Below are 12,140 nucleotides of genomic sequence, written 5' to 3'. Positions count from 1 at the left end.
ATCCATTTATCTGAATTACTTACACTAGGTACGGTTTATCGAATAATTTTATCTAATACTAGCTTTAAGCTTATGCTCGCGGCTTCACCAGTGTGGACTACAAAAATTTCAAACCTCTTTTTTACCCCCTTAGAACGATCGCGCACTTATCCAATCCGAATCCGTGAAAATGCGGATGTAAAACATATCTACGGCATATGTCATACAAATAGTTCTATGACAACTTCGGAACGTACTTATTTTGACGGATCCGGATCGGATGAGTGCATAACCGCCGTCACAGAATATTGCCGCCGTTAGGGGTTGAATTTTCAAAAATCCTTTCTTAGCAGATGTCTAAGTCATAATAGCTATCAGCGTGCCAAATTTCAGCCCGATCCGTCCAGTGGTTTGTGCTGTGCGTTGATAGATCAGTCAGTCAGTAGTCAGTCAGTCAGCCCATGACTTCGTCTGCGCAGATTTAGGTTTGTAAAAACACCGTGGGAACTCCTTGATTTTCCGGGATAGAAGTAGCCTATGTCACTTTCCAAGTCTTCAACTATAGATACTTATCTATGAAAAAATCACATCGATTCATTGTTCCGTAGCTGCGTGATTAAAGTGATAAGTACACCAACTAACACATTTCCGCATTTATAATATTACTAGATGATGCCCGCGACTTCGTCCGCGTGAAATTAGGTTATATACCTCTATGATTTCTGGGATCAAAAATAATCTATGTCCTTCTCCGGTATGCAAGTTATCTCTGTACAAAATTTCATCAGTCTGTTAAACGGATGGGCCGGGAAAAGCTAGCAGACAGACAGACGGACAGACAGACACACTTTCGCATTTATAATAATAGTATGGATGGATGGGGAGTGATGCTTTCTGCAAAAGTTGGTTAGTTAGTTGTGATACGGGTAGGTACCTTAATGAAAAATTCATGGGGAATGCCGAATAATCGGTATCTGATTATTCGCCATGACACCTATTCTCGGCATCTTTAATGTCAACTACATTGACTTATATATTACTTCGTATGGACAGGGCTATTGAACAAACAAAATGCCACCGACTCAGTGGTGCTTTAGCACCAATGCAACCTCAGTGACGTCTCGATTTCAAACGGGTCGTTCATTAGTATCTAAGAGGTGGCGCTGATTTATTTGGTTCCAAAACCGTGATAATTTTGTTCGCTTGGGCATATCTTGTCATTTATATCGATGGTCAACTAGGTATTTGCCACCACTAATATGAACTTATGAAGTAAATATGTATATCTAAAATGTGTGGGCAAGTGGCGCCTAGACAAGTACGAGACAGACATATTATACCTACTGATTACTCGTAGTGTGATAACGACTCGTGAAATTGTAGTATAATATTATGTCAGCTACTTATAATAAAGTGTAAGTACGAGTATGTGCTTTATGTTATGTTTATATACTCATACAAGTAAAAATGTTCAAGTAGGTAGGTATTAAAACTGAACTGGCTGTGATGTGTAGCTAAAATAAGTACAACTATAAAAAAATTAAATTTACTTCCGGTCATAAAAACATACTTACAGGATGCTATTTGTGGATCCGCCAGTGAGGTTTAAACTAGGTAGGTACTCATTAGAGATGGAAGGATTTGGTGTAAAAACCATCGAGTGGCATCTATTAAAAAAACACAGATCAGAATTGTAACACGTAGGTATTTTTTCTGAAAAAAAATATGAAAAAAAAATTAGGTACGTACATAATAGCCGGTATAAAATAAATGAATGTTTTTTTATTAATAATTAAGTATGTTGTGGTATTAATACATAAAATGAAAGGGTTTAGTTAATAGATACACATACAACCTGCAATAGGATATTAGGTAGGTACTCTAAAGAGGCTGCTCAGCTGCATGCCAAAGAACCGTCCTGTAGTCTGAGCTGTGCCATATTATATTATTCTGTGGCTGTGCGTTGATAGATCAGTCAGTCAGTCAGTTAATCACCTTTTCCTTTTATATATTTAGATTATAGATAGGCACTTAAATAACTTCTTATGTGCGAAGCTTGGGATTTAACAATGTTCAGTTAAACTCTGAAAAAGCGCACTATTTATATTTTCGATGAAAAAAACTGCTTTGCGTTGTGTGATAAGGATAACTGATAAGGGATTATGAAATAGCGTAGGCAAATGAACCACGAGCTGCGTCATCTGTATTTGATATAATACGCATCTATCTACTATAAGCGCGGTCGTAGCTGTATGTGTACACCGTTACACGTACACTCGCTCTTGGGTGTGTGCGACTCACATTATTTGAGCGCGAACGCAGCGGCATCAGCGGGCTGCGAGAGAATTATTACGTGAACGCGACTAGCTTGTTTCGATGCCGTCAGCGCATAATGTCTGAACATTGAGTGTGATTGTAAATTGTACTAATTGGGCATGGGGTCTTTCCCAACAAAACAGTGCTTTCATCAATTACTACCCTAGTGGCAATGTTATACAACGATCGCGCATTTGTCTTCTACTAAAAGAATCTGTGTTGCAAATTATTACTGTCAAATCAAACGTGAGTCTATTGCTAGGACTGGAGCATTAGCACATTGTCGGTGTGTTGTGTATGTGTGTGAGAAGTGATCACAAATACAAAGGGGTTTGGAATTATTATTTCTGCAGTAAGTAAATATTATGAACTTTGTTGTTTATTAATTTTGAGGTTATGTTGTATAGGTGATGTAAAAATAGCTCTGTAAACGTTGCTGTTGTGTAATTAGTATTTGTTTTAAGTTTTATTACGTCAAGGCCAACATTGCCTTGTAGGTAAAATAGAGTAAATTAGATGATTTGCAAGTATTTTATAAAATAAGATGAAGGTTGGTTATGATTCAAAAACTACCATTAGGTTGTTGTTTTATATTGTAGGCTGTGATTGTAGAGATCTCTAATGTTGAGTCCTGTTAAACGGATAAATACCTACCTGGGTAGGAGGATCACGAAATTTAATTCTTCAAGGACTTCAAAATTAATAAGTACCTATGTATCTACGTACATGTGCGTCAAAAACGGTATTGGTTGTTCTGGCTTATACATAGGTAGATATAGCTACCTAGTAGGTACCTTCCCTATCCACAGAATAATATAATAGTACTCCCTATCTAAATTCTAAATAGGTAGTAAGTAAATAGGTAGGTACGTTTCGTAAAATTCTGAATTTTGCCTAGTTGCTGTACATATACTAAACAAATCATCTATATTGTAGGCTATTTCACTTAAAATGAACGAGATTTTCTTTAGGTACCTATGTATGTAGGTACATGCCTACCTACCTACATATTAAGTACAAAATAAAAGTTCTTTTTCTCAGATTTATTACCGATTCACCCTAAGTTTTTTTTAGGATTTAAGGACAAGAAAACCAGTTTATTTGTTAAATTCTCCTCTTGGAAGAGTGTTAGATATAATATACTTAGGTTTAACAATCTGTCTAGTCTTCTTCCTATCGTTTGTCCTGGTTTACGCCGGGGTCCACTTTTCTGCTAAGTCGCTTCCACTTTGCACAGTCTATAGCCTCCCTTTTTGGTTAGAAGATCGTTGGCACGTGCACGCATCGTCTTGTCTTGTGCAATGTCAATCCATCGTTTTTTCGGTCGGCCTCGGGACCGCTGGTCAGCGACGGGCATGTGGCCCACGTAGTTTTTAGAACGGTGCAGGTAGGTATGTGACTAAACTGAGCAAGCGTGCGCAGATGAGAACTCTTGGACTTTGCCTGCGAAATCTTTCACGCCACGGGCCACGGCTGTGGCGAATGTGCTCGCGAATTCCGTCCAGACTCCAGACGATTTCTGCACATTCACTTAAGCATCTTCATTTTAACAAATTTGTCTAGTATACATATAAGTCATTGAGTATGTGCAGATATTTGCCGTTTCATCGGTTCCCTCATAGGTTTCAAAATACTCAAGAAATACTGAAAATGGGGTGTTGTTGATATCGTATATCTTTCAGCGTGGCATATGCTGTAGTAGGTATGTCACCAACTGTTGTTTATTGCAAACTGTTATAATAATTTTATGTATTATATTCTTTTAGATAAGATAAGTACATAGTACTTAAATAAATTAAATGACAGAAAAGATACGGCAGGGCAGTTAGAAAATACAAAATTCAAGAGAAAGAATAGGTAGGTACTTTTAGGTATATTTGGAATTACTTTAATTAATTGCGCTTGCGTAAATAGATATTATGGCCAGCGTGATAGACTGTGGCGAAAAACCTTCTTACTCGCGATCGGTTGATCATGATGATGATGAAATAGGTATATTATACTTAATTTATATATATGCATGCCTACTTACCTATGAAAATATAAAAGTCCTTTTTTTGCCGGTATTTTTTAGATTACTTTTGTAGTTTTTGAACTTTGTCTTGTAATTAACATAGATACCTACTTATTCCTACTTAAGTATTTTTCAATGGCACAATAATGAGTTTTATCTTATCCACTTGGAAGATAAGTAAGCTACCTAAGATTCTTTTACCTATCACCGCAGTGTCAAAATTAAGTACTTAGTTTTTAAGCTTCTACTTTAATGACTGGTTATGGACACTAGTTTTGGAGTTCCAGACGATGTTATCTTGACAAGGATAACAGTTAAATCCGCGCCTCGAATAAAGAAACCGTCATAGATAATGCTACGTTGATTTAAGATAGTAAAGTGTATCATTATCATCATCAGAGAATAACAGTAGATTATTAACCAAGGGGATAAAGCAGTGTCTTCTGTCGCGAGTGACGATTTAAATCGCGAGCGTAACGAAGCACTCGAGGTTTACTCCCGAGCGTAGCGACGGTGCTAAAAACTTAAATCACGACTGAAGCGAGGGATGTAGATGATGATGTAAGTTCACCCAAGACTAAGGCAGAGATCTATAGACCGCACTTTGACTTTGCTCAGACTTAAGATTGAGTTAAAACGAGACAGATTTATGTGAGAACTATAGCTCTGTCTCGTTTTAACTCTGTCTTAAGTCTAAGCTAAGTCAGAGTGCGCTCTATAGATCTCACTCTGAGACAGCTTTATCACCGAGGAAAATACTCTACTTTTCGTACCATTTGCGAGATAAACATTTATTAAACGTATTTTTTGGACATTAACTTATTTATAAAAATAAATTAAAATAAACTTAACGTTTATGTATGACTGTTATTTATATAACAAAAACGCGGTAAATTCCTAGACTAATATTTTTTTGTCGGAAAAGCAAAGGCATCAAGCTCATACGGCCTCGTTGCATAATAAATGCGTATTCCTTTTTCAAAAAGATGTATAATGCTTTACAAACTCAATGGTGTAAACACAGATGTAGTATCAGTATAAATATCGGTAAGTATTCCAAATTTAAATCACATTCCCCCTAGAGGATGAATGAAATTCAGTACAATTTTCGTTCCCTGTTTTTAACAGATTAAAAATGACTATTGTTATGTTCGCTTTTTGTGGCATAGAATGTCACTTTTTTGAGCAAGTGGTAAGAAAGAAATATTTTTCACTTCTCATGCGTGAAGTTCTTCTTTATGCTGGCTGTAAGCGGACTAAAACTGCTTTTCATGCTCTTATGTATAAAATGTTTATATTATAAACCAGAATCTCTCTGTTGACACATGGATAAAAAAATATGTAATGTCTGTAGTGCCCAATGACGTCATTGGTCGTGCCAGTACCATTTTGCACTTCCTCATTACAAAATTGCTCGAATTTCACTTTAGAGATGTTTGCTTCATTTCCTCGCAATCCAAGTCAAAAGCAGAGCAGGTATACTCGATCATAAAACCCATTTTATCCTTGACTTGAATATCTGCCCTCGCCTCGCCTCGCCTTCGGCTCGGGTAGATAAACGCCTCGGCTTGTTGTACAATGGGGCCGATTCTCTAGTACACAATCTCTAAACTAAACTAAATTAATAGGTCTAAATCTAGTGCTCTCCTTTTCCGCAAGCAACATTATGAAAGGGATAGCAATAGATTTAGACGTGCCATTTTAGTTTAGTTTAGAGATTATGTACAACGGAATTAGCCACAATGTACTATTAACTAAAATGTAATAATCATTTAAGTAATTCAAATCAAAACGAATAAAGTCATTCTAATGTATGATCTGTAATAGGTATACTTACCCGGCCACACCGACTGACGGTGTTCTTTATTCACGCACAAAAGACGCTGGGTTAAAAAGCAAATTACTTCGGTTGTTAGTCTAAACTTTTTATTTTAAAAATGTAGAAAGCATTTTGGTTAAACTCAGTGAAATTAGGTGGGTACTTTGTGTATCTTGACTCCTGCTGTCTACTGATTTGTTAACTATAAGGGCATTAGACAGCACTATGAGTTATGCCCTAAGTAGCTGTTTATTCTGTTTAATGTAATTATTCTGGATTCCCGAATATTCTTTTTGCAAGGCCACATATCATTTTGCCGTAATAACCCATCTGGTAGTCAAATTGTTCCTCAATTTTGACATGAATGTGGGCTGGAACGTTTTCCAGCAAATACATCCATTAAAACCAAGCGTTTTGCTTCCTCGTTTCTAATACGCACTGCTTATAGAATGCCCTTTCGGCTTTCGTTTTCCCCGCTAGCATAATATTGGTACCTTCAAAAGAAGAGTGAATAGGCACTTTCTAGGCACGCGCACTCCACCTTAGGCGGCATCATGTCTGCTGATTGGTCTGATTGCAGTCAAGCGCGAGCCTATACTTAGTTAAAAAAATGTACCTAAGCCCACTCGTGCGAAGCCGAGCCTAGTCGGCTAGTAGTTGATATATAGTAGATAGTAAAACAAAGAGCGTGGGAGCAAGAATTAAAATTCATTGATCCGCCACGGGTCAATAATAATTTGTTACACTTGAAGACATGAATGTCACAACTTATTAACTCTGCCGAGCGACTGACCTGTGTAATGGCACATTGCAACTGGGTCTAACACGTGATCTGCCGACCCGTGACTGATTGAAAGGCCATTTCTACTTCCATGCCGCCTTAAATCGAGCGTCACTGGATAGAATATAAAATTAACAGTGGGAGAGAGTATTGATCGGGGTCCTCTCACACCCTAAACTGCTACGTCATCGTTTGCCGCCCAGTATCAGTTATGACGTCATCAATTTATGACGACATTTCACGTTATGGTTTTCACGCATGCGTACAATGCGCATGCGGTGGCATGTATTTGTATAGACTAAACTAGCTGACTGACCCGGTATGTCTTGGGGTGGTCTGAATTTTTAGTCATAATATTATAGACTAGGTACTATCTACTAGTGACCACTCGCGGCTTCGCTCGGTTAATATAATTTTGAAAATTCCCGCCTCATTCCTTGTCTGCATTATAAAGTGAACCTCTTTGCAAAATTTCAGCTTGGGCTCTTTGGGCCAAGGGCTTGATCTGGGTTGATGAGTCAGTCAGGACTTTTCTTTCGACTAAGCACCTACCTATAGTCCGTACAAAATGACTTCTCACGCGCCATTTTAACTCTAAGGGTCAACTGTCTAAACTCTAAACTGTTTAAAGCCACCATGATCCAAACTTCGCAGTCGCTGATAGTTCTTCCCTGTGTTGGGGACAATACGCAGATAAACTAGCTTTATACAATAACGAAGGTCTGTCCCTCGCGGGCCTTAGTCCATGACGTTTTATAGCAAAAAAAATTTTTGCATCAACTTTCAGAAAGTTTAAATTTAACAAAACCCTGTGTTTTATTTTCATTTTTAGATAGGTACCTACTTGTTTGAATGTATCAAAAATAATTGGAAGTTCATAATTTTTGTTTATATAATATACTTATTTGACTGATTCATCAATTATTTATTATTTTTACTGTGATTTTTAAACAAGTTACGTAATGTTCTTTAGTAATTCAATGTGGTAATGACATCTCTGGACTTGTTTAGAGATTAGTACAATAAGCTATACATTTTTCCTGTCATGTTCAGACTTTCCAGAATTTCTAGTGATCGACACCAGATGGCGTGTTCACCGAACCGCCAAATAACAACATGGCGGTTGATTCATAGTTGCCGTGAATTACACGCGATGTCCGTAAAATAATATTATTTCTATACAGACAAAATTAATAGTTTTATTTGAAAGGCCTATTCGTTTGTTGTGCTTTAATTTAAGGTAATATTCAAGTTGGATCAAGTGTATTTACAGTGTTTACGTAATAGTGTTAAGTTTGGCTTACCGACCCTCATAAAAGTATTGATTAGTAAAAAAGTCTCGTACAGTTTCACGGAATTGCCATAATTTCTTTGACAGTGGCTTCAATTGTGAATTTTGCCTTGAAACAAAATGTTATATAGTGAAGCATCAGCTGTAGTTTAATTTAGAGTGCGGAACAAGTACCTAGGTATAATAGTAAACGTTGGTGCATTAAATTGACGCATAAAACTTCACCACGTTGCTTAGCAACGAACTAACCTTGAACGTTTGTTCTAATTTTAAGTTTATTTTATTTCAAAGTGAATTTCATTAGCATAGTAACTGCACCTATTTCTATGAAAATAAAGAAAAATATTTTTCATATTCATTCATACCTACTTTTTTGTCCACAGGTATTGCTACTATCTTCTCTGGATTATGGTTCGAATAAGTATTGATAAACAAATTTTTAAAAAACATTCTTATTATGGATCCTATATTAGAAAATGAAGCTGCTCTGTCAGACTCCTCTTGCAGTAAATATGGAATGTCAAGACGCAAAAAGAAGAAAGACCAACATGAAGCGCAAAATGAGAGTCAAACGGTTGTTGGTGATAAGAAAAAATTTGTTGTTACTACATTATCCACATCAGATGACCAAAATCCTCCATCTGAACGCTTGCCACAAAGTAACGTACATACTATACACTTCGGAACTCGTGGTGTTGAATCGCAAAGGCCGCATGTTAGATCAATTTTTAAAGATAAGCCAGCTGAAACGTCCAGACCATCCAGCGCAGAGAGGGAGACATCAAGTAAGAAGGAATATGAAACATTTCATGGAACGTCCTCTAGTCCAAGAAGCTCTATTTTTGATATATTTAGGATAAGAAGAAAGAGCGATTCAAAGAAACACCAGTCGCTGATACAGAATGTGAAAGGTGCTATAGCTGGTACATCAAAAGAGTCTCCTGAAAATTCAAAAGCCGACCAAAGTTCTTTGGACCCTAAAGAGTCTCATAAAAAGTATTATTATACGGTAACGGGAGCTTCTTCCCGAAAGTCTAGCCCGATTACTAGGGTTATGGATATTTTTAGAAGCAAACCAAACTCGCAATCTGATCAAAATGCTACCGAAACAACAAAAAAGAAGAACACAAAACAAATTCGTCGTTCCTCCATAGGAACTACTTCTCCCACTTACCATAAAAATTCATACGCATCATTAGATCCTGTACAGGCAAAACAGTTGTTTAGAGAAGTTCGTGGGCTACCCAAGTATGACCCATACCTATCTATAGTTCAAATATCTTTAGGTGGAAGAGATAAGACAAGGCTACTTTTAAATTTTTTTAAATATCATAAATGTTATGAGATACTTCCGAAATCAGCAAAAGTCATTATATTTGACACTCAATTTCCGGTAAGAAAAACTTTTCCTACTCTTGTCTCACATGGCATTCGATCCGCTCCATTATGGGATGCTAATAAGAAGTTGCTCGTAGGAATGATTACAGTCACTGATTTTATTCGAATTTTGTTACTTCATGAAAAAGAAAATTTGTCCATGGATGACTTTGAAAAACATACACTTCATAATTGGCGTAAAATCTTACGACCAACAAGGAAACCTTTATGTAGTGCTAGCCCAGATCAGTCTCTACACGATGCTATTAATCTGCTCAGTAAAAATAGAGTTCATCGTCTTCTCATGATGGATCCCATAACTGGAGATGTATTGTATATTTTGTCTCATAAAAGAATATTACGATTCTTGTTTGTATACCTAAACGAATTTCCTGAATTAACATTTTTTCACAAGAATATGATGGACTTAAATATAGGAACGTATGAAGACATTATTTCTGTCACCGATAATACGTCTATTCAGGAAGCTTTTCAGCTACTATTAGAAAAAGATATTTCTGCTTTGCCTATTTTGGATGAAAATGGAGTACTAATCGATGTCTATGCGAAATATGAAGTACTAAATTTAGTAAGTGAAAAATTATATTTAAATTTGTCTTTAACAGTAGGCGAGGTACGAAACAAAAAGAAAGACTGGGAAGAGAAGCTTCAAAAATGTCTTTCAAGTATTACTTTATACGAGGCCTTAGAAATAATAGTTAGAACTGAAAGTCATCGACTATTATTAGTAAATAAGGATGATAAGCTTGTAGGTATAGTTTCTCTGTCAGATATTTTAGTTTACCTTAACAGAGTTATTCCAACTGAGAAAAAGGTTTCAACTCTTCAAGAAATATTTCGCCCCTTGGAAGTAAATAAAGTTCCTGAATCTTTAAAAGAGAGTGAAAATGAGGTAATTACGATTACAGTACCTAATATTCTAGCACAAAGTGTACCTGAGGCTGTCGAAGTGGCATGTGAACCAAATAGTTCTACGGGAAATAATGTTACAGAGACAATTACGAATACGAATAACTTGGAGACTGAAGTAGAAAAAGCTAGTCCGACAATTGAATCAGACACTGTTGGCATTAACGAATCAGTAGAAGAAGTACCACAATCTCAATGAAGTTTAAATTTAAAAATGTAATAACTATAGGTTATTCCTTAATAATTCCAAAGATATAAAATAGATAAAACTAGTATATCTTAATTATGCTTTCTGCTTTTAAACTATGATACCGCAACTTAACTTATTAATTAACTATTGTTAAAAGTAGTGTCAACACCACGTGAATGCCTTATTTATTTAACCCAATATAATATATCGCTGAAACTCAATAAAATATTTTAGCAGTCATTAACAGTGAAGTGTTTTCTTTCGTTAAAAGCAAAATTGCATTCTGTATTTATTTATAAAAATCTTATAGTATTAGATTTAAGCTTGCTTAATGAACATCAATCAAATATTTCTGTACTCTTGAGGTGAGGTGAGGAGGAAAATAGTATGCAAGATAAGATATTTTTGTGTCAAATTTCATTAATATGGTTAAGCAGTGTAAAAAAGTGACAAATAGATGGATAGAAACAGACTAACAAACTTTCGCTTTTATTATATTAGCGCATAGACTGCATCATAACTTACCACCAGGTGAGATTACAGTCAAGGCTTAACGTGGATTTGAATTTATAAAAAAGTTCCGATAAATATATAATTTAACGTCATAGTATTTCAAATAATATATTTTCTAGCTAACTTTATATTACAATGTATTGTACACAACCTCTAAAGTAAATAAAATTGATAGATCTACGTCTAGATAATTTTAAGTAGGTACCTACTAATTTCTTAGATGTAATAAAAATTAAAAATTATTACTTTCTAAATCCATGACCTACCCTTTTCCGCAGGGAATATTAAGAAAGTGGTAGCCATAGATTTCGACTTGTCGTGTAAGTTCAGTTTAAATAAACTTTATATTACAACCTCTCACAACCTCTAAAGTAAAAAAATTTGATAGATAATATAGTTAATCTTTAGTAATGTGAAACCGCGCGCGATTGAATTTGTAGGAAATTGATAATGTAGTAACCATTTTAATATGCACTAATACAAATACTTGTAGGTTCAATCAACGAAGAACGGAAAATATACGACCTTTCTGTAACTGGTCCTTATTTTTGTGGCTAACAATTTGCACAAAAAAGATTACGCGTGTTTTTTTTATTATTCTACATTCCAGTTCATTACAAATGTTCCAACACATTAAAAACGAACGTTTTTGGGGTTCGCGCTAAAAAGAATTAACTTACTTACCTATTATTATTATCATCTTTTTATAACAATATAATAAAAATAAAAATAAAATATTCTAAATATATTATAAAAAGAAAAGGTGACTGACTGACTGACTGACTGACTAACTGACTGATCTATCAACGCACAGCTCAAACCACTGGACGGATCGGGCTAAAATTTGGCATGCAAATAGCTATTACCTATGACGTAGGCATCCGCTAACAAAGGATTTTTGAAAATTCAACCCCTAAGGGAGTGAAAAAG

General features: G+C 35.7%; 1 protein-coding gene across 3 annotated transcripts; it reads left to right on the top strand.

Annotated features, from left to right (window-relative positions):
- The first annotated feature begins 2,292 nt into the window (after positions 1–2,292).
- Positions 2,293–10,943, top strand: LOC117996369 (5'-AMP-activated protein kinase subunit gamma-2-like). 3 transcript variants are annotated; one of them, XM_069509774.1, is made up of 3 exons: positions 2,293–2,647; positions 4,062–4,152; positions 8,584–10,943. In XM_069509774.1, exon 3 carries the CDS (start codon positions 8,658–8,660, stop codon positions 10,704–10,706), a length of 2,049 nt encoding a protein of 682 aa, XP_069365875.1. In that variant the 5' UTR covers positions 2,293–2,647; positions 4,062–4,152; positions 8,584–8,657; the 3' UTR covers positions 10,707–10,943. The 3 variants fall into 3 exon arrangements, with proteins under 3 accessions (XP_069365875.1, XP_034840319.1, XP_034840327.1); XM_034984428.2 differs by lacking the exon at positions 4,062–4,152; XM_034984436.2 differs by lacking the exons at positions 2,293–2,647; positions 4,062–4,152 and adding an exon at positions 7,998–8,149.
- The last annotated feature ends 1,197 nt before the right edge of the window (positions 10,944–12,140 follow it).

The sequence above is a fragment of the Maniola hyperantus genome, chromosome 1 (assembly GCF_902806685.2).
Source record: "Maniola hyperantus chromosome 1, iAphHyp1.2, whole genome shotgun sequence".
Lineage (NCBI taxonomy): Eukaryota > Metazoa > Arthropoda > Insecta > Lepidoptera > Nymphalidae > Maniola > Maniola hyperantus.
This window is presented reverse-complemented; position numbering and strand designations above follow the sequence as displayed.